The sequence below is a fragment of the Centroberyx gerrardi genome, chromosome 6 (genome assembly GCF_048128805.1).
Source record: "Centroberyx gerrardi isolate f3 chromosome 6, fCenGer3.hap1.cur.20231027, whole genome shotgun sequence".
In the NCBI taxonomy this organism is placed as follows: Eukaryota; Metazoa; Chordata; class Actinopteri; order Beryciformes; family Berycidae; genus Centroberyx; species Centroberyx gerrardi.
In genome coordinates, this window is record NC_136002.1 from 23,232,729 (window position 1) to 23,259,954 (window position 27,226).

A 27,226-nucleotide genomic window follows, 5' to 3' on the forward strand; every position below is an offset into this window, starting at 1 on the left:
AATGTCAATATCGTCTTGGGAGGCAAGTGTTTTGGTCAATACTTGATGTGTGAAGTCAGAAAAACAACCTTGTTTGTTAGTGTATGGAGAGGCTACAACAGGTGATAGTGAGCCAACTGATGTAACAGCGTTGATCTGTAGGTAAGCTTTTCATCCCACTTTGCAGAATGTATACATGCACAGATACTGATAAATAGTAGTAGTAGTAGTAGTAGAAAATATACAAATTCCCCCTCCGCCTCTCTCCGTAACTCTTATTTCTAATTTAATTCCTTGGACTTCTCTCTTACATAACCATTCTACGGTGAAAGGAAGATTCTTGCAGCACTAAGGCCCTGAATCTTGCACTCATTATTGTTTGCTTGTAATGTTGGAGATCTGGGAAGCTTATTCTACTGTTTCACTCACGTATCTCTGAGAGAGTGTCAGCCAAGAGTGTCAACTAAATGCCTCGATTGTAAATGCAAGAGGGAGAGATGCAGTGACCCCGCTTGTCTTGACTTAATCTTAAAATAATCCAAACATGAAGTCTCCTCTATCAAGTGTGTCTCTATTTGGACTGTATCCTCTCCTTGTGCAGTCAAACCCCAACTGACCTTGCCCATCATGTTTCCCTTGACTTTTGGAGAGTACAGCTGGTCTGCACAGCTGCGGCCCAGCATGTGGGGGAGATCCTTGTGCTCCCTAATGTCCATTATCTAATGCTGTAAGCGATGTCAGTGCGGGCAATGGATATCGACAAAGCCCAGGATTCCTGACACATGGCATGTCGTGGGACTCCTCCACTACCTTTTAATTATTTTACTTAACCTTTATTTAACTAGGTGAGTCCCCTTAAGATATATAAAAAAAAAAACCTGTTTTACAAGAGGCCATCTGAATGCACCATGTTTTTAGTGCTGAACTCCAGGTAATGTGGCTGTCAGTTTCCTTTGCTTATTTCACTCCACCATCATGTTTTAGAGGAATACTGAAAGGCATAAGGTTTGGCCCAAAAGGAAGAGTTGTTAAGAATGAGTTGTGACTCTGAGCTGTGAACTGCAATAAAGAAAGGCGAGTTGGCATGCAAGATAGTGGGCAAGGCAGGCGGCATTAACTGGCTCGGAGGAAAAGGTGTAACCAGGGTCAGGGCAAGTCTGAGTGACAGATGTGATAAATGGAAATATAGATGGAAAGATTAAAGACATGATAAAGAGCACAGGGAAAATGAAAAATGGTAAAGATTTTTCTTTTTCATTTTAATCTAATAGCAAAGAATAGCCTGCCATCTCTTGTAATAACGTTTGCGGAGCATGCTATAAAAATGTAAAAATGTACCGACGGTGTCCTTTGCCATCTCCCCGGAGGGTTCGAGCGGGAGATGCGAGCTCCCACGTCACGTCCCCCCACAGCAGTGACAGCAAACGGTGAGGCGGCGCCGCGAGTGCCACTCCGTCACGGGGGACTAGTGGTACCGCCACTCATGTCAGCGTGCCGGTTCTCTTTGCCGCTAAAAATAAGATGTTAAACTCTTCGAAAACCTGCCTCCCATCTCACTCGGTTTACAAAGTCCTCTCAACAGGGAGACTCTGAGAGATTCCATCTATCCCGCCAGCCTCGCTACAACACTTCTCTATCCCACAAACACTAGGGAGGGAACTGTCAGAGAAATAAAAAAAAAACAGCTCTGTAACACAAATTATTACCTCTGTAGAGCTACACATCAGTCAGCGTGGAAGGTGGTGTGCAGAATTTAATGTCTTTTCATGAAGCTAGGTTTCTGATCAAAGATGTAGCATGTTTTGGGATGGCTGTGATGCCATGAATTTCTAACCCCAAACCAAAACCCCCCAGAGATTGCTGTGAATACCAGCGGTGTGTAAAAACAGCTTCAGCTCTCTTCAGTCGGTAACAGTTCAGTTACAACACTTTCAGGCCCACTTAGGGGCTTTAAGGTTAAGGGTAAACTGGGTTTCATCTGTTTGCCAAACTTTTATAACTCATATAAATGCGAAAATCTGTAAAACTGCACTAAGAATGTCCCTGTGCGGTTCAAAATAACAAATACCTCTTTTCTCCCAAAGTTTTTGCACTCCTTTCTATCAACATTATAAAGGGAGAACAGTGTGGCAAAAATGGAAACCACCTTTGCTTCCTCTCTGTCCTTCTTCTCATGTGTCCTCCGTAGCTCCATCACAGTCAATTAAATTCAAGCTTGTCAGATCAAACAGACTTACTCTGCCTCTCTCTCACACACACATAACAACCCCCCACAAGGACGCGGGGAAGAGAGGCGATGCCTTTAATTCATGGTCAGGAGAAGAAAGCTGACATTTGAGGACAGGCGTTGGTTCTGCCCAGAGATCCTGTGACGCACATACACACTGTCCAGTGCACTCAGTTAGGAACATGCTCGGTGAAAGCCTTTGATCTGCCTTTATAAGCCCAGAACGCAGCTCTGCATTCATTCTTCTAACTCATACACACACACACCGACATACACCAACCTAGGTGTGCACGAACACACCACACACACCCAGGAATGGCAATACACTGATGTTGCCAATGTTTAAAGTCTCACATTTTCCTGCATGCTTGCTTCACTACTGCTGTGCTGTTGCTCAAAATCTGAGAGCAACTGTTCGGAAAATTGACATTTGGTTCCCCTTTCAGCCGTCGAAAGGTGCAAAGAATGGCCCAGCAAGTACTTTAAGATTTGAATTTGAGTTACAATATGCCTGCTCTGCTCCACCAACAGCATGTGAGAAAGGATGGATGCTGTGGCTGTTTGCAATACTACTGGAGGAGAGACAGAGGATGGGTGACTTTTTTGATGCTGCCACTGTAAGACATGGATATTCTACTTGTTTTAATAATGCAATATGCATCTCTCTATATCAAGATTGTTTGGAAGAGTAGTCACAACAAACAAGACTAGCAATCATAGAAAAAATAGTGTTTTTCAGTGCTTCTCCAAGATTTGACAACAGTCTTCAGGTAACATTTGGAAAGAAAATGTGGAAAGATTGTATTTTATATATTACTACTACTACTAATAATAATAATATATAATAATAATGACTGATAATTTATCTATGAAGCACTTGTGAAGTTACAAAGTACTTTACAAGCTAAATAAAAGGTTTAACAAAAACAAAAATATGAAAAAATGTTAAAAGGCAAATCCACATAATTAAAATAACAATGACACTAATTACAGTAAAAGCAAACCAAGAAAAAGTGCATTTTAACAGTGTTTTAAAGTTAGCTGCAGGTAGTTCCAATGGCTTTATCCCAGTGCATTAACCAATGGAAAAGTACGGTGAGAACACAATGAATCTCCATCACATATAATTGTTCTTACAAGGGATTAATCAACAATGTAAAAACAAAGTGTAAAAATAACATATCACCTCATATATTGCAACCTATCACTGTAGCACCCAATAAGTCACAATATAACATAGCCTAATTTAGCTAAAAAATATAATGGAAAACATTGGTACATACATCATTTTCAATTATTACTAACACACTATTAAACTTAGGTTTCCTTTGGTTGATACACAAGGTAATCCACAGGAATAAGGCCATTATAAAATGCTATTGTGTCAGTTGTTCAAATTTGTTTATTAGGGGAAAAAAACCCTTGAGATGTCCCATCTCGTTTTCAAGGGGGTCCCAAACACAAAAGCAATGCAACAATACAAGTACACAAAAACAAACTAAAGACAAAGAATAGTGCAAGACAAACCAAAGACAACTAAGAAAAAAAAAAAAAAAAGTGTTTTTGTAATGACCATAATCAACAGGAATGAGTTATGGTGAGACAGTAAAATGCCATAAAATTTCTATAACTTTCCGTCTTAAGCAGCTCTTTTTAACACGCCACAAATTAAAATGCAGAAAAAGGATTTATCGGATATGGACCTTAAGCCTCAAAATAAACCATAACTGTAATCAGATGACATGAAATTCATAAGCTATGTATCTCAGCCATGTGTGTTTTAATTTGCCTGAGAATTCTCATAGACAATATTAATAATGGAAAACAATAGTAAGTAAATAAAAGTAAACATGCTGTTATCACTGAATATTACAGAACATTATGCTCCGCTTTACAATTACTAAATTATGTATGGAAAAGCTTTAGTGGTTTAAGCGTAAAAAACATGAATATTGAAATATATATGGATTATGTAAATAAATGTTTAGTTTTATTAAAATTGGTGGACAAAATAAAACTGCTGAACACGCCACTGATTAAAGTGCGGCAGCTAATGTGGATATACTGTATAATTTTGCAAAAATAAAATACTCAAAAAATCATAACCCTCCTGCTGTGGCAGCAGCATTTCCCTGTGGGGGCATGTCAGATTTGTGATTAGATGGCATGGCTCTATTTCCTTGTTTTTACTCATATCATATTTATGTGTGTCGCTGTGAAAAACCAATTCAATAGCGAAAACCTCATGATCAAATCCTTAAACTGTCAGTCAAACAGAGGCACACAGACTCATTTATTCACTCTCTCTCACACACACACACATACACATGTGCTCTGGCAATTACATTAAAAAAAGAGGGATGTTTGTTTTCTCTTTTGAACGTATACTTGATGCACTTTGTTGTGCTACAGGATTCTGTTTTGTATTTTTGTTTTGTAAGGAACTGTTGTATATAAATGACTAGAAATGATCGGAGCATAGATCAGCCTGTTCATGAGCAGTAAATATCAATACTGGACTGAAGACAGTCAAGGCCATTTGTGATGAGGGTGATTTTTTAAAACTCAGAGGAATATAAATGAGGACAGAGGTGAAATGAAAAACTTCCAACTTCCTTAATTGCTGTACATAATGGTTCATCTATTATCTTGACAAGGCTGGCATGAAAACAGTGACCAGTGAGAAGTTTAGTAAGAATATGATTATTTATTGTAAAATGTTCCTGCCAAACAACTGCTACAGCTGAGGTCATGAAAACAAACACTTTTGGTAAGATATCATCTGTTATTCTATGTTATCAAAATTCTGTGACTAATATTCAATCAAGTGCAGCAGCACGTTTCAGTCCCTTCTCCTGGCTTTATTAAATTATCAAATTAATTAATGTTGCATCATTTTTAAGCGGTAAACAGAGAAACAATAGACAGCTTTAAGAAGCTTCATCATTGTGTTTACAGAATAGTTTTCTCTAAGATGAGGTGAATAAAGAATGCCTGAAGGACAAAACCAAAGGAATACTTTTTTGAAAGTTAAGCTTTGATTTAGCAACATTGTTCATAAGAATACGAATAAGAATAAGAGTGCATAGGAATACAGAAAGATAGTTGCATAATATTACAGCGTTCTACTTTTTGGCTGGACCGCAACAGCGGGGCCAGCCCTATAAACACGAATGTCTGTCACTCACTGACTGACTGACTGACTGACTGAGTGATGAAGTTACACCATTGGTCGGCCGTGGCACGTGGCACATCATAGGATCACAGAGCCAGAAATTTAAGTTTCGTTTTCTCCGCCATCTTGTTTCTCCGCTGAGATCAGGAACCCGTTTCTCCCACACAGTAAGCAGGCTGACCAATATCATGCATGTAAGCTGAAGCTAACTGAAGCTAAAGTGGAATCTATACAATTATATCATATCGCCGTTTATTTCGATGCATATGCGCGAGCTCAGTCCACCTGACAGCCCTCTGTTCTGTCGGCGGAGAGAGAGACACAGACACGCATGGAGGTTTCGGTGCACCGAGGCCTTACTGCCGACGCCTTACTGCCAACGCTTTCCGGAGTTTCCCGGGGTGACGGTTCCGGCCAGTGCCGATAGCTGGACGCCGATTTGTTCCCGGTGATCCAGCCGACATTTCGGGGCGGGGGTCCCGACGCCGACGCGTCACCGGGTGTCCGGCGAACGGCGTTTTTGGCACCGATGGGTACCAGAGCGACGGGGCTTGGATCGGGAGGATCAATGCGGGCCATTGGTCGGCCGTGGCACGTGGCACACCCATACACGGTCCAGCCATATACTAGGTTTTGACCTAGTCTTGTTTAATTTACGATCAAGCCCTCTTTTTGATGAAAAAAAAATGGGGCTTATTTTTGGAAACATATGGGAAAAATGTTTTAGATGTAATTTAAAAAATCTTGAAAACTTCGCCTGAGACACACAGACAATGTAGGCTACAAAAAAAAAAAGTTTCTCCCAGCACCTGCATACTGTATCTAAAGTGTTTGAATCATTCTGCATGTGGGATCATCTTCATCCCCTCCCCCCCACCCCCTCGTTCTGGATGTGGGATCATCTTCATTCCCTCCCCCCACCCCATACATCATGGGACATGGGGTTCCTGACACAATGACACACTAGGGGGGCGTGAGGGGACACACCTCGCTTTTAAACCATAATCACACCACTACTGACAGAGATCAGGTCAAATGTCTTTCTGCACCCTCACACAGTGCTAAGCATTTTGTCAGCACGTGTCAGCAATACTCCCATTCAACATGACAGAGGCCTCCGACCCAGAGGTGAGAGGTCCTGCTTCTGCCACTCATAATTCCAAATTATTCCTCCTCTGTCTCCTCTGTAAAGTTTGTGGGTTCAGGGAAATAATATGCGTTAACCACAAGACCGATTCTAATCAGGGAGCGCTCTGACTGCCCACCACTTGAAATGATGGGACGGCGCTAAAAATAAAGACAAGAGCTGCAGGTGTACGGAACAAACCGTCGCTGTCCGATGAAACCCTGGTATATCTTCAATGTCAGCTTTTCAGGAACTAAGAAAAACAGTTTGTAGCTTGATGACAAAGCATTTTTGACACTATCCAATGGATTTTGAAAGGGTTTCGTGATCCTAAGATGTCTGAGAATTTTCTCAACCCATACAGGATCATGTAAAGCAGTGATGTGCCACGGGGGGCCGAGAGTCTACAAGTTTTCCTTCCAACCAATCACTATCCCAGCTGATTTCACTGATTAACACACCTTGAAGCGGAGAAGGTGAAACTAATTCGTGAAATTACCTGGTGTGGTGATTGGCTGGAAGGAAAACCTGCAGGCCCTCGGTGGCTCATGATTGGACACCGCTGACCTTCAGCTTCAGCTGAAGTGAAAACATGAAAATCACCGAAATTGGAGTTACAAAGTTTTCGCACGGCAGCGGCGATGTCAGGTTGTGTCTAATTCCCGGCAGAATTCCCTGATTATCATTTGTCTGTCAGAAGAGGAGAGGCTATGTAAACAGCGAGTGGAGAGCTCTCCTGCATTCCCACAGTGTAAAAGTGAGAGTCGCCTGTTCACCTCATGGGCCTTTCAGGAGAACGTTATCAACATGATGACAGTTTACACTTCCGAGGCCCCCACCCCCCTTCCCCTCCTCTACCTATTTCATGGACTCTTGACTTCAGAAAAACAAGGATTAACATTTTTCCTATCAAGGGGGGAATTGAAATGAAACTAAAGAAAGGAAAATAAATTCTCTGTTAAGTTTTTCTATAGAGGCAGAAAAGAAAGGAGTGATTGATGTTTTCAAATGGGAACTGTTTAAGTCCTACTGTTCACCATTTCAGCCGATTTATTTGTCCGTGTTTTAATATCGGGGAGTGCTTACTTCGTGGTTCCCTTTGACTGCAATGCAATTCGAAAGTGCATCTAAGTGCATTGGCAAAAGTCTTCAGTTTTTGTGTACACTGTAATTCCATAAATGCAAAACGTTGGCCTCAATACTTGCAACATGGTTACTTAGGTTTGTTTACAAAGGAAGCGGCATTAGTATGTGCAGTAAAGGCTGTCTTGGGATCAGCTACTACTCGTAAACACTGGCAAGGTGGAAATGGGTCTTGAACGCGCCCAATTCTTTTTCCTGAAACAAATTGCGAAAGACTTTATTTTACATTTGACCGCAGTGGTGTTTCTCATAATGATAGATAATTTACAGCATGCAGATGAAGAATTACATCTCTGGGGAGCATTTTAATTGCACTGGAAATAATTGGCTTCAAATTAAAGATTTATGCCACAGCAGGATGGAACTATCTGAACACAGAGAGTAGACCTTGCTGCCACTGGAGATCTGCAAAACAGAGAATACTAGTGCTATTGTTTAGGTAATCTGAGGTTTCAATTATTTATTCTGAGTAATCTCAAGAGTTCAAAACCCCTTCAGCGGTCCAGTATGACTTTGGTTGTGTTTGCTCAGTTTCTCTCACCAGAGGAACCATGCATTAGACTAATGAGAAGGTAAAGTAGCCATTTCCCCTCAGACACTCCTGAGGGCCAGACAGTCAACACACTACACATGTACACTTCATGTCTAATGTTGTTTATGCACCCTCTTCCAAAAGCACATAAACACACTCACACACTCGCACACACACACACACACGCAATACCACAGCCACTTAAGAATGCCATCAGGAAATCAATAGTCGCAATAATTAAGGAGCCAGCTTTGGCAGGCCTTTTCTAATCCTGACTATAAAGGTCTTTGGTTAATGAGAGAGCATTTACAGCAGCAACACAGATGCAGCCAATCCAATCCAGGCGACCAGTGGCTGCCAATACACACAGTTTGGCCCCCAGTCGGCCATTGATCAGCGGGGCCGGTCAAGGTCGCTGTGTGTGAGCTCCATCATCAACTGGGGCTGCTTTCCCTATTGCCTCCTCCGTAATCACAGGCCCAGCATAGAAGTGGAAGGCGATGAGGAATGCCACCCTGCTAATGCAACACAATTAGTATTCCTGAGCACACTGTGGGAGTGCTGAGCTCAGTGATGACAGCAACTCAAATGCCACAAGTGTTTTCACGCTTAGCTGTGAGAATGTGAAGACATCAACAAATGTGTGTGTGTGTGTGTGCGGTGGTGGGTGGGGGGCTTATGTGTTGGAGGATAAAACGCTTTTGTGTTAATGCAGCGTTTAAAAGAAACTTTCATCACTGCCCTGTGATTATCTGTGGTGAGCAATCACTGTCAGGTCTTGTCTTGCCTTCATCATTCAACCTTGCACATCTCTCCCACTTTGTACATTCAAAATGGCCTCCGCTCGCTTGCTGTCTTGGCTTGCACGTCTCTTCATACGACCCATATTACATCTTAACCCAATTGCTCTATTTCTACTTAGTAGCCCGTAGTCCATTGAAAAGCCATTTCAAGCCATAATCAATTTTAGCCAAATCAGTAACTCCTGGTAGAAGAGAGAACATGGTGACTGTGCTCCCATTGAGTTGTCAGTCAGACAGTTTGCCCTCTCAGTCTGCTGTCTGGCTCAGCTCGATTGTCTGGTGCTTGTTGCTGCACAGTCACCAAGTACACACACACACACACACACACACACACACACACACACACAAAAACACAATTATGTAAATGCAGTGTTCTGCTATACCAGTATTTCAAGGAAAATGTGTCCCTCCACATGTTGATTTTAATTACATACCACCTTGAACACTGTTTGCTTTTTATTAACTGTAAACTCTCACTTTACAGCTCCGCTGCACACAAGATAAGACACTCTTTTCTAGAATCAACAATTCTTGCAAACTCATGTAAAAATGATTTAATCGTGTCTACACATGTTGACATTTGTTGTTAGGACCACATTACCATAGTGAATACAAAATATATTTGTTTTTCGCTCTCATGGAGCAGCATGGCCTTGCAGCTGGAGGTTTAGCTTCTACTTAATTCTTCATCTCATTTGTTTCTGTTACTCCAACTGGCAGACTGGGAGAAAGAACTGAAGATAATTGAAATTGTGTCATTAAACAATTTTGATATTTGCAGGAAGGGTGTTTGTTTATCGTATTTACCACTGCAGCATTCCAGTGACAGATAATGTGGGTTTTGGCCAGTGTGATTTATGAGTAGAAATGGAAGCTGGGAGTGTCTCACAGAAATAATTGCCTTTGCCTGTATATGCATAAAGCTTCTAGGAATAGAAGAACTGATCTAAAACTCCTTTTCTCAGATACTGTATGTATACAGCCTCTGATGTTTTTCAGGAAACCAGGACATATCCATAAATTTAACAACATGATGAAAGTCTAAAATATCGCAATAATAACTGAGAGTATGTTTCTTACTGTGATAATGGGTACAATGGTGGAGCAACAGTTACGAGGTGTATTATGGCTTTTATACAACAATTACGAATGAATGTCTGTCTTATTTTTCAAAGTAGTATATTGTACATTCATGAGAATCATCAGGCAAACACATGAAAGATGGCCAGCTAGCTCCCTGGTTGGCATACCAACACAGGAGTTGGCATACCAACCAATAAAGCACAACTTGCCATGTTTTATGGGAATCATCAGCACGGCTGCAACGCATCTTTGCCCAATGAAGCTAATTGAATAATCAGCTCCACACTCCTCAAGCTCTTTTTAGCTGTTTTCTCTGACTCCAGAAGGAGTGGAGGTGTGGTTTAGTGAAAGAATGAAATCCCCGAAGGCTCAGAAGACTATCATTAAGGATTAGACAGGCTGACGGATGTGTCAATATTTGTAAGGCCGTTCTCAAAGCCGTGTGGGGTTCCCCTTTATCCTGAAAGAAGCAATATCAGTCTCAACAGACAAGTCAGAATGACAACTGTTCACCACTGAAAGAAATTGATTTGTCAGATTTGATTTTGTGTATTTTTTTCTCCTGTCGGGTTCAGGATTTTTCGACCTCTACATTAAGTTTCACTCACCTACAGATCATATTGATTGGCACCTTGAACATTCTGACATATAACTGATATATAACTGATGTTCTTCAAATGCACCAACTTGATATTGCTTGACTTGCTGCTTGCAGAACAATGTTAACATGTTGGATTGGGAATCGCAGAAGTCACTCCAAAGGCACCATTTATAAATTCCACAGAAGAAATTGCAGCGTTCACTCCTGATTCAATTGTTCATATTAAATCTATATCTCTGTGCAGCAACAGCAGTAAAGTGCTTCTAAACTCCACAGGAACATAAACAGACCAACTTCGAGGTAAGTATAAACTTCTGGGGATTTTGAAAGCCAAAGTCCTTATGGGCACAATTCACCCCATGATGAAAATTCCCAGTCACCCCCATGTCAGTTAAGGGGTTGTTGTCAGTGATGGCTGTGAAAGTGGAACCCCATAAATAGTCTTTGGCCCACTCGAGGGTTAGCAGGTCAAGTTTGAATGAGCTGTAATTTTTGTCACTTTTCTCCATAGGGCAACGGCTCCAGCTTACATACGCAGTGACTCACTCTCTCAGGAAGGATGCAGTGTTCAGCAGGACATCTGGTGCTTGATTTCCTCCACCAGGGTGCTTTTCTGAGGGTCAGCAGCTGTTCCCGTATCTCCTGGTGGCTCTTCCATTTTCGAATTCTTCCTCCAGTCTTTAAGGTTGCGTAAAGTAAGGCCAGGTTGTCATTGCATTTCCCTCTGAACTGCTCCAGCCTTCAGACCCACGATCAGCTGGTCTAGTGCAGTAGTTTAGTTGTGCTGATCCCTCTGGTTCCTGCTCTCACCATCTACAAAAAGCTCATGCAGATGAAGAATGAAAACCCCCCACAGGAAAATAAAGGTGCCAACTGGAACTGAAAATGATTCTTCAGAGTGATGCTATAGAAGAACCATTTCTGGTTCCAGTAAGAACCTTTCAGACCAAGGTGTCTGCACTCCTTTGCTTAGACACCTCATTGTGTTTGTGTATAATTGTCCTTGAATGGGCTCATTTACAATTGCACAATATAGATAGGCTAATAGGCAGTTAACCACCCACTGCCGGACCATGGAGGGGTGTGGTTATTTTCCAAATGTATGCCATCACCCACCATGCAATGACTCAAATAAGAATTAAGAAGCTTTTAATATCCAAAAGAACCATATGAGGAATATGAAGAACCATCCACTAAATAGAGTGGTTCTTTAGAGGGTGATGGTTCTTCATGGAACCACACAGCCTTTTAAAGAACCAGTTAAGAACCACTGCTTTTCTACTCTCTTCCTCCTGTTGCCTGTACTTAAAGAACCAGACACGTAGCTATGCAAAGCACACAACCTTGCCATAAAGTTTCTTCAAATGAGCCAAAAATATCCTGAATAGTATGTCTTTGTGCTGGCTCTAAAAGTAAAACTTCCTTTCATGCATCCCCCTTCAAATCTCCAACAATAAAATCCGCTCTCTGCTGCTCACCAAGCCCTGACCTCAGCATTGCCTCAATGTGCCAGTCGCAATTCCCAAATTTCATAAAGTCTGAAAGGGCATAAAGTCGGACTGCTCTGCCCAGAGGCACTATAGTTTTCTTCATCATTCATGTTTGTGTTGTGTGGTCGGTGGTCCTGCCTGCATAAACCATATTGTATACGTCCCCGAACTTTCCTTAAACTCCTTATATACAATAAATGAATTCTCTATCCTTTCATCTTATATGATTATCTATTGACCTGACGGTGGTACAACTCCAAATCTGAAAGCTAAAGTGTTTTTCTCCTCCTCTGGGTTTTTCTATTTGTACCAGAAATCCTGATCCTTTTCTCCATCGTTCAATCGCCTGCACTTTACTGTTTATTCATAGCAGATAAAAACAACATTATTGAATCCTCCATGGTTTAAGCACTGCTCTTGGTGTCACCGCATCCTTGGCTGCTCCTCTGTCGTGTTTCTTTATCGGGCTAACTCAGGGTGTAAAACACAGCTGGGGACAATAGCAGGCCCTCTGCCTTTATACGCAGTGTAAAGCCCAGTCATAAGGGGTTGCTGTTGACGCCCGAACTCACAGGCATGAAAGGAGGGATTTAGATGTTGACCCAACCATTGCTCCACCTGGCTTTGAAGCCTGTGAGTGAGGCCTGATATCACACTGTCCCACCAGCTTGTTCTCTGTAAAGCTTCCAGCACATGCAGCTTCAAGTACAAGACATGTCTTCGGGGTCAAATGTGACATATTTCCCTCATGTTCGTCTGGTCTCGTCACATTCCCTGCACGGTTCAGTGGTGCAGCTGCTGATGGGATAAACAGTCCAAAAGCTGTCCAGACATAGACCATTAAATCCCTCCCCGCGGCACCCTCACCACGAAAACTTCAAACACCCAGCCAGGAAACACACAGGTCACTACTCGGCCAAATCGAGACTTCAATTAGGCAAAAACAATGGGTGCGAGTGCGGGCTACTAGTGGCTTAAGGAGACAGTCCCACCCACACAGCGGTGTTATCTCTCCCACCACAGACACACATGCACTGCCTGGAGCTCCTCAGAAGACACACATTTGGCATTGGATGCTCTTGTTTAATTATAGCTCTTCAGAGTAACGCTGCACATTACCTTAATTTTCCCTCATTAATGTTTGTCATAAAGCATCCCTCAGCTTTTCCCTCCACCCCTATCCTCGGTTTGTTGATTTTATTAGGCAAACACGAGGCACAATGGTTGGTAAGTAATGATGTGAAATGATAGCTGCAGGGTATCTGCTGAATAAAAGCCATGGAGTTGGCAGGGCAGAAGCTGAGGCACCTAGACAGCTGGGTAGCGGGTCTGGAGCATCTTCTCCCTTCCAAAATGGTAATATGAGAGTGATTTAGAGGCCCGAACCAGAAAAAGTGAAGAGTTACTTGGTGTTGCCGAGATTGCCTCACTACTGGCTCTGTTTATTTATTTTGGTGGGTTGAAGACATTATTGAACTCTCAAACTGACGGGCCGACAAAAGAGCTGACAGCACAGTATATGACACAAACATGTTTCTTGAATCTCTAAATGGTTTATTGGAGTTATAGTGGGATCTGACAGTTTCCAATAGATTTTCCATGAAGCCCTACTTTTCATGAGCCTCTTTGAACAGGCCCATAATTATTATAGTCTTACAATTCTGGTGTAACACTTTAATAACTACTAATACATGTGCATACATATGCTGAGTAATAATCTGAAGACAAAACATTTTTTGGAAATATTTTAAATTGGAGTGTGATGTTATGAAATGGCAGAATGCATTTGAAGAACTGGGGGGAAAAAAAGCAATTGTGCAAAGAGTTTCTGGAGGATATTTTTTACTCAACTTCATTCCTCAGCAGCTATGCTTTTCCTATCCCATTGCATTCATATGAATGACTAAAGGGTTTCTCCAGATTCAGCCTTGTCTTCAAGGGTCTGTAAAAAGATGTCAAAATATCATCTCCAGCAGGCCTTGTGCAAAGCTGCCAGTGCAGGCACTCTGTCAGCTAGTGAGACAGCGCAGTCGCTCTGCCTGACTCCTCGTTTTTTTCATCTCATTCTAGAAACAGGAGAAGGTTGCACTGACAGTGAGTAAATAAGCCAATTGCTCCTGAGTTGGGTAGGGGGGCAGCTCAGAGTGTTTGTGTAGATGGAGGGGTGTGTAGATGCAGGAAAAATTACTCTGTCACCACTGTGCATCACCCAGAGCTCCAGGAGGGCTGGACTGCTGAGAGACAGCAAGGCCCAGGGCGTCGGCTCCCCGCTACGTTAAAGTGAAACCAGGGGGGTGACTCTTCCCCGGGCCTGGCCTACTTGACATGGAGAGAAAATCTGCGTCCTGGGGAGAAACAGAAGAGCAAATTTTGTTTTTCCAGCAAGACCTTGGCACGTAAATCAAACAAATATGTTTGAATGCATGAGTTCCAGTTCGACACCCATTACACTGGGGAGGGAGTGCGCAGGCACACAGGACTGAAGACATCAAATCGGTGGAAATGAAAAAACACAGGCAAAAGACAGCAAATGTTGAACAGTTGTACTGCTCTCTGTCTCCAAAGCAACATTAAACAGTTTTTCAGTACTAAGGTAACACACAGAATAACAATGTAAAAAGGAAAAAAGGGAAAATGCTAAAAGTGAATCTCCACACAAAGAGGTGCTATGAATTTAGAAACAGAGTGGAGGGAGTGAAAAGGAGACAGGGAGGAAGGGAGGATGGGAGGGAGAGAGTCTGAACTGATGTGGAACAGCCTTTCTTCAGCTGTCCTACGGGCACGTGCACAAACACACACATACTGTATACACACACACACACACACACACACACAACAGATCACGCAGTCAGGCCTGAAGGGAACCCCACCAGCATCTCTAGACAATTAAAGACCCAACGCATGAAGGAGTCAAGAAGGGAGAGATGAGGGAGGGAAGGAGGGAGAGAAAGCCACAGAAGCAGAAGGAGCAGGCCCCCGTTACATAACAAAAATGCCTGTCCAAACCCCACACCACAGGGACCATTTAAAATGTCTCTGTATACAGTCAGAGGTTGGAAAGGGGAGCATAGCAGAGTGGTGTAAAATCTGAGGTGGACAGACAGGACGGGTGGGAGGCAGGCAGGAGTGATAGTGGCATGAATGGGAACCTAAGAACTGAACTCTGTACCGTCACACTTACAGTATCTGTGCCATTTAATGGCAGCATCGCAATAAATTTACTCCAGGGGGCACGGCTGGCTGTTTCTGATGCTCTCTCAGTCCAATCAGAGAAATAGAAGTGTTTTCGGAGGGAGAAAAGAGGTTGTACGTTCAATATTTTGAGTGTGGCGATGGGTTTTGACAGACTCACACCATGTCTCCTTACACCGTCTAATCACTTGTTATCTTGACACTTCAATGAACTCTGAGGAGATACCACTCCTCAGTATTCATTGATGAGCGGCCCTTATTCAAAGCAATGGGTCATCCAATTAAAGAGAACCTAGACAAGGTCATCTGCACCTGTACATACAGAATGAAGACCAGCGGATCTCAAAGGATGGGGTGTCAGTTCCTTTGTCAGGTTTACAAAAGAGCAACATGAAACTTCAAAGATATTTTGAAATTGGAAACCATACTTGGAATAGTAATTTCAGTGACGTGCTGAACCTTTGATGTTCCCTTTGTTTTATTTTTTCCTCTACAATGTAATGGGCATATGAAAAAATCACCCAGCACTATTCAAAAGGCCCCTGTGGTGCTGATTCTGGTCCTTGATAACTGACAGCGACAGGACAAGTCCCTGCCATTCTCTTTCTCAATGCATATGGAAATGTACAGGCCAAACAAAAGAGATGTGCAAAAATGCTCACACACGCGCACATGATCATGCCTGCATGTGCGCACACACAAACACAGGCAAACAAGGACAAAAACGGATAGCTTTAAGGTTATCTTTAAGAAATGCAGAGAGAACGGGCTACGTTGAGCCTGCGGGTAAGAAGAGCCATCCCTTGTGTTGAAGCAACTAAACCCAAAATTAATCATGTGATCACAGATTGAGGAAGAATAATTCATTTCCTTGAATCTGTGATAGAGGAGAGAACATGGAGAAAGTGGTAACAGAGCCAGGTCAAAAAATTTGATTTTTACTGTCAGATGATTTCATCATGGTAAAGATGTTGTGATTCTTGTATCCAAATGGAAGTAGATACGTTTGAGGCTTTGTTATATATTAGTTTAGGGCTTTATAAAGTGCAGTAAGAGGTCATAAACTTAGCATAACTGTGGGCCTAATTAGTAGTGTGAAGCAGTTTTGCCAAAATGGCAGTTGTGGGATAAAATGTGCCACCAGCCCTGGGGCGTGTGGAGCCAATGCTCAGCTTACCCAAATCTAATTACATCTTCATTCTATTAAAATGTTGTTAATTTAAAGACATGTAAGTGCTCAAGAGGTATTTGGTAATATTGCAGAGCAGATATTATTATGCCACAAGACTACAAACGCAAGACAAGCAAACTGCCGTCTCCTTGGAGGATCTTAACAGAGCAGCCAATGAAGTCAATTCAATTAGTGGGAAGGGAACAGAAGATAGACTGAATAACAACACTAAAGAGATATATTAAGAACATCGACAAAGGAGAGGTACCAAGTGCAGGCTATGACTGACTGACAGACAGACAGACAGACACAGACAGACAGAGACACACTGCACAAACACTGTGTTGACCGTTGTGTTGAGCCAAGTTGTGAATTGTTGTCCTCTTGAAAATCGGAGAAAATATCACCCTGTTATGTTGAAGTAAACATAAGTTATGAATGCAATAGAAGAAAAAAATCCTCAGAGGAGACAGAAAGGAGAGAGAGATTGTCTGCCCCTGCATGCTGGAAAGAACCTTGTGAAAGGACTGAAAAGGACAAAAATAAAGTTGTGTAATATTTTACCCAACTTACCCCTACTTTGTGGTGAGTTGAGCCAAATGTTTAATCGTTCTTATAAAAATTGTATTAGCTACATAATTTCCACGGATGCCCAACAACCTGAAGCACACATAGCAATTACTGTTTGAAATGAATTAACATTTATTTTGTTTGTAGTAGCACAAATTGAAAAAAGTGGCTCATCTTACCCCATACTTCTCTACTATAGCAATGTCTGGGACAAACTAGACTAAGAGGCAGATTCTTGCATCTTAGCTCTGAGTAAACATTTAGCCCCATTGCACAGCATCTCCAAGACTGCATTCTGCTTTGCACAGTACCGCACACATACAGTAAGCCCCTCTGATACACACCCTTGAGATAAAGGTGATTGATGTTATTGAATTCTATTACAGGCAGGCAACATGAAAAAAAAAAAGCAAAGTCAGCCAAGAGAGGAGTACCTGGTTTAGTGTCTTGGTTTAGGACACTAAGAGACTGATACAGTTGGTTTGTCCCATTAAAAATGCTTCCTCCTTTCCTTCACTACCTCCTCTTTTCCTCCACTACCTCCTCCTTTCCTACGTGAGCCGGAAACTGATGTTTGTCCGGCCATCTTGACGACAAAACACAACAAGCTGCTTCATTGTCTCTTTACTAGCAGAAGCAGTAGAAACACAGGAATATCCTTTCAGGACGTATCTTCACATGCCACGCCCCCGACCACATACAAGCCGCTCCATCCAACTACATTTTAAGATGACATCAGCAACAATAACCGACAAGACAGCCAGGATTATTTGCTTGCAAGAATATCAAAGGCTAATGATGATAGGCTTGCAGATTGTGACATAACCATTTTTGATTATTCAATTTCAAGGCTTTATATTTACTTGAAAACATTTATGGAAACTAGCCTGTAACTGGAAGTTTGTGACAGGGCCACTTCATCTGCAATTGATGCAGACTTTTGTGATGATGAAAGGAATCAACTGTCCCGATTCTGTGCACTTATCCTCCTCCTCTCATTTACTTTCCTCCCTTCCTTTCCTCGCCTCCTACGAGTTGCTTCCTGGTAGGAGACGAGTGGTAGTGAGGGAGGAGAGGAAACGAGCCGTAGGGAAGACAAACGGGACGCAGCCAATGACAACTCCAGGGATCAAGCCTGTGACATTCCCATTACAAGAGGCTTCTACAACCACTCATCCATCCTGCCAACCTAAAAATATCAAACCATTACATCTTGTCCACTTCATCTGCTGTTACCTGGGCTGTTTGGTGATTTGCGGAAAATTGCAGTGACTAAAGTAAAAGTACTAAAAGTATATATAATCTTTGGAATAGAGATTGCCACCACATATTTACCAAGAAAATTGTACAAACCAACTCCATCCTCAATGTGACATTTTGCTAAGGTAGAAACAAAAGACAGAACTGAAGAAGATTCATTGAAATTGAATCAAAGAAAAGTGTGTTTTTCAGGACCTCTAGTCTTGACAATGACAAGGAGACACAGCAGAGAAAATAACAATACAAACTCACTACATGGCCTTATAATCTAGCGCTTGAGAAGAGCAAACAGAACTCTATCTACACCCGAATCCAATTAAAGTGGAAACAGGATAGGACCAGAGACACATTTGTATCTACAGATTCAATCTGTACTGCTTTTCAGAAGCAACAATGGATTATTACTTTATTTGATTACAACAATTATTGCAACGATCAGCTTTCCACCTGCCAGACGTTTGATTGTCAGTGCAATTTTCTGCACCCATTTGAAGACAGAGCACAGAACCTGCCAGAAGCCCTTTCCCTCTCTCTTGCCAGCAAAGCTCTTGGCTAGGCCAGCCAGAAAAAGGCTGTGCTGCAGCCACATGACTGGTGTTTGGTCAACAGGTCCCTAGACTAGGCTTGGCTGATGTGCACGCGTACACACACACACACACACACACACACACACAGACAGACATGCCTCCACTCATTCACACACATAAGCAAATACACTCCCCCTGGCCCAGGAAAGGCACGAGGCCCATGAATCTTGAGAGATACATGCACTGCTCACTCCCATCCATTACAGCGGCACCCCAGAGGTCCTTCTCTTGCCCATTTGTCTCCGCGGTGTCAGAGCCGTGGGCTTTCCTAGTCGGCACAGCGCACTCCTTCAGCTCAGCACAGCATACGGTCTCCACATGCTGGGGCTCCACAGGCCCACAGGAGAAACACCAGCACTACCAGCGAACAACCAGGAGGCTGAGGAAGGGCATAGCTAAGCCACGGTCGGCTGCCTATGACCACTATAACTCATAATCATCCGCAGACACACTCCCTTAAAAAGTCGCTGCAGTCTATGATTGAATTATCAGCGTCCAGGGAGTTGAGTGATTGGGGGAGTCAGCGCCCCATGTTGAAGACTAGACTGATGATCAGATTATTTTGATTGAGGTCTTTGACCTCACCGATCAAATTCCACGTTCAGCTAGCAGCAAAATGGACTGCGAGAACACATATTGATTTTCTTTAATGGCGCCATTACAGTTTCCATGAATATATGTAATTGACACCACAGAGGATTAACTGCTTCATTCCCAAGATGATTGGGTGTGTGCTCACAACACCCTCAAAGAAGACCATATCAACCATGAAAACTTCCTCATGCTGTCATGCAGGTACGCACACATGCACACACACCTTTGCTTATGGGCTTTCTGGGATACAATTAGCATATTCATAGAAACAGCAGGTGCCAACCATATTTAAGATTACTTATCTGGGGAATAGCATGAAGGGGAATATTGAATATCTTTTTGAATAAGAATATTTCTAATTTTTTTCATGCTGTCCCTGTTTCCTTTGTGTCCCCCATGCCTGCTTCCTATATATTATTCCTATACTTGCTATACAGACTTCTCAGTTTCTATAGCTTTAATGACCCTACTCCCAGCCTCTAAATGTTAAAAACATCTTTGTGTCGATGCTATCTTTAAAACTCAGCCTGGTCACAGGAAGGCACAATGGCGCTTGCCTTGCCTTGGAGATAATTTGAATGCTCTGCCATAACAGAGGCAGTGGTGTCTGGGGTCTTAATCAGGTTGATAATCCTTTAGTCTGTGCATTCCTAGTCCTGCAACTAGTGTAGAATCCATGCCCCATGGTTGCAAGCTGGTATGGCAATGGAATTTTCTAACATATCACATTTTCATGAGAATCACATTCACAAATTTCAGATCAGATTTTTAGTCCAATACAAAGGCACGACCCCTTTCAAATGTGTAATTAACCTACAGAGCACCACAAATGCCAAAATCTGATATCAATCTGGCTGAACAAATGCCATGTGATTAGATAGATTTATTTATGTGCCATGTATAAGTCAATAAAGATTAGCTGTTGTTGGTGAATGCAAGTGGAACCTGTTGTGCAATCATTTTGAAACGCAACCACATTAATACCTCTATTTGGAGAAAATACCCCAAATCATGCTAAGTGAAAAATGCAGCCAATCATTGCAGTTTGAGTGTTTGGCCCATCAGTTATACTAACACAAAGGTGGATGCATACAACATGGCTGTATAGACTCAATAGAGGGCTGCCTGAACCACTGAAGCTTTTCATGGCTGCCAAACCCCAAAGTAATAATACCATACAGCTATATGACAGCTTTGAAGAATAATAACCCATGTTTTGGGTTGGCCACTGTTGCACTAATACTAAATGATAACCCCCCCCCCACCCCCCCCAAAAAAGGAGACTAAATCATGGCAGTGTGAGTGTTTGGCCGATCAATTATGCTAGCACAAAAATGGATGCTCAAACTGTACATGACTGCAGCGGCTCTATAGAGGGATGACTGCATCACTATCAAACTTGTAATGACTGTCAAAAGCTGAAATGCATGGTTGGGCTCTCTGGGCCATAGCCATACATCAGAAAACTCATAAGTGCCACGTTAAAAGTTGGGAGAAAATCTAATGGATGGCCTTCCATCTGCCAATATGAGCTATATTTGCAAAAACATGTTTGTATGTGTCACTTATCCACCCTTTACATCCTTTTTGATGTATAATTTACACTGCCCACAACTATGTATGATTAGTGTCAATCTTGCCTTACAGTATGACCAATATAACATGTACAGACACTTCAAGGTTCAAATGTACTGTATTTTAATTTCTTGACTTGTAGATACTCCTTTCTAATTTTAAAACATACATTTCATGGCACAGTTGCCCCTTTGATTCCCATTGATTGACAACATCTGACAGCCTTATTGAATCTTCTGCAATGTTCTTGCTCAGTCCCACAAACTAAGATAAGCCATTTGGTTGAAACTTTTATCCAAAGTGCCTTGAAATGCCATGAGTGTACACATTTTAAGCTTAGGTGGCAATGGGAGCGAAGCAAACCCGTTACCCTAGCAGAGTTACTGCCATCCCACAAATTATATTCTAATCTTGTATTCTGACAGTTTTGTTTTTGTGCAGCTGCAGATTTTCATAGACATGCTACTGCTAATAAAACAGCAAGTGCAAACTATTCCTGAGCAACATAATGTAATTCAGAGCAGTTAGTCAGCCAATCTCATTCTAACAAGTGCAAAATCAATTATAAATGCATTACAATCTAATTTTCAACCCAACTAGGACCATGTAATCGGCATAATCTAAATTAGACAGAACACAGGTGTGAGAGTTAGATTATCACCAAGTGACTTCACTTTACTTGAGGCTTGAAGAACAGCGTCATCTTCCCAGTTTCAAATTAATGCTTACAGGATGCCAGATGTAAATAAGGGCATAAAATAACATGCTAGACTTGACTCCCAATGGAGACATCCAGATTTACCCTGTCAGAAGTACCACCCTCTTTTTTTCCCCCTCAGCAGCTCTGTGTGCATCACTGAATAAAATGTTTCAATTCAGCCACAATTGCAGAGCCAACAGGTCGTTTCCATGGTTGCTGTGTGATTGACAGGCAGGGAGTCTGAGACAGGAACAGGCCGGGGCTTTCATAAATAGAACTGTTCACCTTTGACACTTCCTACCACAATATCTCACACACTATAAAAAAATGTATAGGAACCTTTAGGAAAGTCTTAGGGGAAGTAATGGTCAAAATAAGTAGACCGTGTCAGCATTGAGATATAGTGAGGTGATCGCAGACAAAGTCGATCGATATTTTCAAGCACAGATGAAAAAAATAAAAATAAAAGTTAGCTTTTCTTCACCATTTTAAGACAGCTTTAATCCATCTTGGCACACAACGGGCAACAGATGCAGTGTTCAGCAGAAACGAGATGGTTATCAGAAGAAAAATGGGGAGGCACAGCCTCACTGATGTTCTGCTTTAATACAACATGAAAGTCAAGTTTACAGGGGGAATCTGTGGCACATCTGAGCCAGACTTCAGGAGATAGGGAGCACTGTGGGACAGTCACTGAATAAATCCTCTAAACATAGTGCAACTAAGAAATCCAGGGTTACTATAAGATGTAGTCTACATCCTCCACTTAGCTTTAATAGGCAGATGTCAGGGTCTGGTGCTGTATGGGATAGCTGTGTCACTTAGTTCAACATACAATCACATTATTGATATATTCAGTATCAGCAACAGAACAAAGCACTCACTGTAAAACAGAAATGCTTTTGATTACAACAACTTTATTTTCAACATTAATTGTTCCACAAAAGGCAGAGCTAAAAAAAAAAAAAAGTTAGGAGGTATAGAAAATATGGATAACACCTTGTATCTACATAAATACAGTGCAGTACATTTCCCATTAGGTCTGCCTCTGTGCATGTGTGTGTGTGCTTGTGTTTGCATGTGTTGTGAGAGAGGGAGTGAAAAAAAAGTGGGAGAGTAGAATAAACGGTCTTATCAGGAATGTGCAGGTCCAGCCCAGCCATTCTGACTGTGTGTCAGAGTGAAAAGAGTGCTAGCTACGGTGCTGGCCCTCTGCTTAAAGCAGACGACACCCCTGCATGACCACAATACATACAATGACAACTGGCTGACTTAAGACAGACACAGTGATGATTTCTTTTCTGGTTTAACTGACCCACACCCTGCTTAATTCCCCAACACCTGAAAAAAAAACCTTGTCTGTTTTATCCATCAACAAAAAAGCCAGCAGTTTCCGAAGAGCTGCCCCACCAATCACAATTTCACAAAGGAAGGTCAAAACTGCTCCATTAGCGCTGTGAGGCTTCAGATTACTGGTCACTTATAAGGATGTAAAAGAAAAACACTTCATAAGCAAAAGTTGGAAACAAATTTAGAGCTACTACTTGGTTGTGCAGAAACAAAGGAAAACTTGCAAAAGCAAGCAAAACCAAAACACTTGACATAGACTATGGAATCCTACTGGGCAGCCAGGTTCCTGATGTTCATCATCAACCTCTTGCTGTACTCCTTATGGTCGACGGGCTTCACATCCATCACTGTAGCCTTGATCCTGGATTCATCCTATCAAAGGAAAACAGGAAGAAAACCCAGTTATATGATGTACATTCACTTCCATCATCAGTGTTCTCCTAATGTAACCCAGAGTCCAAGGACGAGACGCAGTAACTGGAGGTTCAACGTCCATCAGTAATGAGGTTTACTGCCAGAGTAACAAATAACACAAGCAGAAAAGGATGCATCAATGTTCGCTTTACATTCATTTAGCTGCGGTGGGCTCCCTGAGCTGGAAAATTTCCCCTACAGCTAGAAAAATGTAAACACAATGGAAATTCATCATCAAGCCTTATTGCTCAGCCTGCCACAAAAAACAATTACAGCACAAAATTCTGTCCATATATCATGATGTAAATATCCAAACAAGAGCCATTCTTAACCTGCAACACTGTTGGACACGCGTGTTTCAAAAATAGGTATACAATTGTCATAAAAATAATAATAAACACAGCTGTATAATTTTTGTAAAGATTTAACTTATTTAGTTATTTTTTATTTATTTTATTTAGTAATTCAAGATTCGACACTCTGGAAATAGGTGTACCTGGAAACAAATCCTTACCATTTAAATACAGTGAGTATTAATAATGTGTATAAAAATGGATGCCTACATTAGAAACACTTGATTGTAGAGCTATACCAAGTTGTGGCTGGTATAGCTTTAAATAATAATCTACCGGAAACTGATGTATCTTCCCTTCCCCAAAGACAAGGTGGGGTTAATGCGAGTCATTTGGGCATTGCGTTGGCATTCAAATGAATGTTTCACAAAGAACAGAGGCAGCTTTTAATGCCATAACCACCTCCGCAGCTGTCTAGACAGGAGAAGGTCATTTCTACCAGGGCCATCATTCTCTGCATTTAAACAGAGGTTACACTCACTTTGTCTCCATTAATCGCTCTGCTCCTGGAGTAGGTGAAATGTAAATCATCGTCTTTTGCACTGGCGCTTGGATTCTTTACAAGACCCACACTGTCCTTAGTCCTTACTCTAAGAGAATAAAACCCCTCCAGCAGCCCTTATGCAAGGCAAAAGATGGAAGTTTAGAATCAACAGCTTCGTCATCAAACTCTTCAGAATCCCTCTGGCTGAGGTAATGGGGGTATGTTAAATATGCTAATGAACAAAGCGGGGAAAAAAACAAATCTGTGCGAGTCAATTGCCCATAGAAAGCCATATAGGCTTAGCCTACATGGAGGTGTGTGTATGCATGTGTGTCTAAAACGAAACAGTCTGATTTGCTCTACCAATGCCTCCTGGGCAGGGCATGGTGTCAGTGGGTTTGTGGTGGAAGGGAAAGAGGGATGAGGAGCTGAGGGCTCTCCTGCAGTCTAGTGCTGCCTGAGCCGAGGGCAGCTGTGAAGCAAGTGCACATGTTAAAGATCTGAAGACGGTGGGGGTAGGATCCCAACACATACATAGATATGTTCATGTGCACGCACTCACACCTAGAGCGAGTCTGTCTGTGTGAGCTAGCAGTGCTTCTACAGCAGCAGTGCTGCAACTTAGTCCAGCAGCACTGATTTGCATCTGGCTGACACTGGGAGAAGGAGCTGCCGTTTGCTCCGAGCCTGGCTCCCTCAGGTTCCGGACAAGACGGAGGAGGAAAAGGAGAAAAAGGACGAGGGGGGATGCTTGTAGCTATACAGCTCCTCTCACATGGCTTGGAAAAGCGGTGAAAAGGAATCTGTGCATCTGCCCTGTGGTTACTCTTCACTCCATTAGCTTCAGCTGAAAAAACCTACTTATGCAGTATGGGATGTTAGTATGCATTCAATATATCAGGCTTCTCTAAACGTGGGCAAATAGACTGCTTGATAATATTTAAAACAGGCTCTAACAGCTTACTCGTGCATGTATGCTTAGCTTGCTATGCACATTTGCAGGCACTGGACCTCACAGCTCACTCATGAAATAGTGTGCTAATAATTTTTACTAGAACACACAAACAGAAAAACTTGGGAGCAGCATGAATCTAAATGCAAAACGCTGCTGATAGACAAAAAGGAGAAATGGTCATTTTAACGCCTGGAACTGGAAACCGGGGTCTAGCTCATCAAGTGTCAAACTTCTATTTAAATCTAGTGCTGAGTCTGTGCTTGATTCATGCAGAAATGGTTCCCACTTTGAAAATTAATTGAACTCTGACCAAAGTACAAACTGACCAATTGGCACTTTGCCAAGCCTAAAGCAAAAGCTAAAAATAAATACCTAATTGAATGAATTTGTCATACAATTTGACAAAGGTCCAACATGCTAGAGTCTTGCCTTCTCCCTCCTGGACTGGACTTGGTGGAGGCCAGTGCAACAGAAAGACAACATATTGCATTGTTCACAATTGAACCCAAAATGAGGTTGACTGTTTGTTATAGTTAACTCCAGCAGGTTTATCTTCTTTCTGCTGTGTTGAGTCTGTTGCAATGCAAAAGTTTGAAAAATCCACCATAATCACTCCGTTTCCAACCGTGCCGTTGTCCACTAGGTGGCATTGTGTTACCACTCCGTCAAATATGTCTCCCATAGGAATGAATGACTTTAGCAGATCCTAACCCAACGGAACAACAAATTGTGAACGAGGTATAATAAAGAGCCAAGCAAGCAGCAGCCCTGTGTGTGTTTGTTGCCTGACTCTGCTATCCTCACTGCCAGTGGAGTTTGAGAGCTCAGCTGACTGTGGTTGCAGCCACTGAGTGGGTGAGTAAAACAAGACTCTGTGATCTGCAACCAGCCAATGTTACACAGCCAAGTTGTGTTGTTCCAGCCTTACACAACCTGCACTAGCCCCTAGAGCATCACTGCAGGTGTACACAGAAGCACAGAGAGAAAAACACACACAAATCCGTTCCACTGTGACCTTTTCTCTAATAGTTTTAAACTTCCCAGCAACACTTGCATCCAGAGATAGCAGAGGAAACTAACTATTTCATACATGAAAAGAGCAGAGCATTTTATCTTCTATGCAGCCTCTCTAAAACAGAGCAGCAGAGATGAAGGGTACAGAAAATTGTCACTCATTCACCAGCATCTAATGAGTCCCTCACAGAAGCTCTCTTACAGCTTTAGTCTCCGAAACTCCATTTGCTGCTTGCACACAAGCCTCTACAACCAGTGGTTCGCAACTCCAGTCCTCGGGACCCCGAGTACTGCTGGTTTTTATTTCACCATCAGTTTTCTGACTAATAGGGACTGATTTAGACATGGTACACCAGGTGAATGCAATTACCTACTTGCGCTTTAAACTGTGACTCATATCATCACGTTTTTCTTGTTATACATTTTTTAGAACTTTAAAAATTGTTTAGAGAATAGTGATTTTGTAAAAAAAAATAAATAGAGTTTTAGTATGATGAATGGTTTTATTATTGTATTTGATTAATGGACAAAAGATTACCCAGACCTCTAACACACCTGTTTAGAAATCCATTTTGGACACCCCTCTCTCTTAAACAATTAATTGCAGAAGTTCAAATTGCGATTTAGATTTTTTTGTCGATTAATTAGTCAACTCTAACCGAAAACCAGCAGTACTCAGAGTACTAAGGACCAGTTGGGAACCACTACTCTACAGTCTCCACACTCACACCCTTGCCCTGCACTGCACTGCAGCTCCAGAACACAGTGTGACAGAGTTCATCAAGCGATTAGTGTTGGTCACAGCTTGCCAGAAAGGCAGGATTTATGTGGGCAAAATGAGAAAAATC

At 42.1% G+C, this 27,226-nt stretch overlaps 1 protein-coding gene across 1 annotated transcript in view; it reads right to left on the bottom strand.

Moving 5' to 3' along the window:
- Positions 1-22,705: 22,705 nt before the first annotated feature.
- rpa1 (replication protein A1) overlaps positions 22,706-27,226 on the bottom strand; it is a 37,905-nt gene continuing 33,384 nt past the window's right edge. Inside the window, exon 17 of the mRNA XM_071914617.2 lies at positions 22,706-23,530. Coding sequence (XP_071770718.1) covers positions 23,426-23,530 — 105 coding nt within the window. The 3' untranslated portion in view covers positions 22,706-23,425. The remainder of the gene's footprint in view (positions 23,531-27,226) is intronic.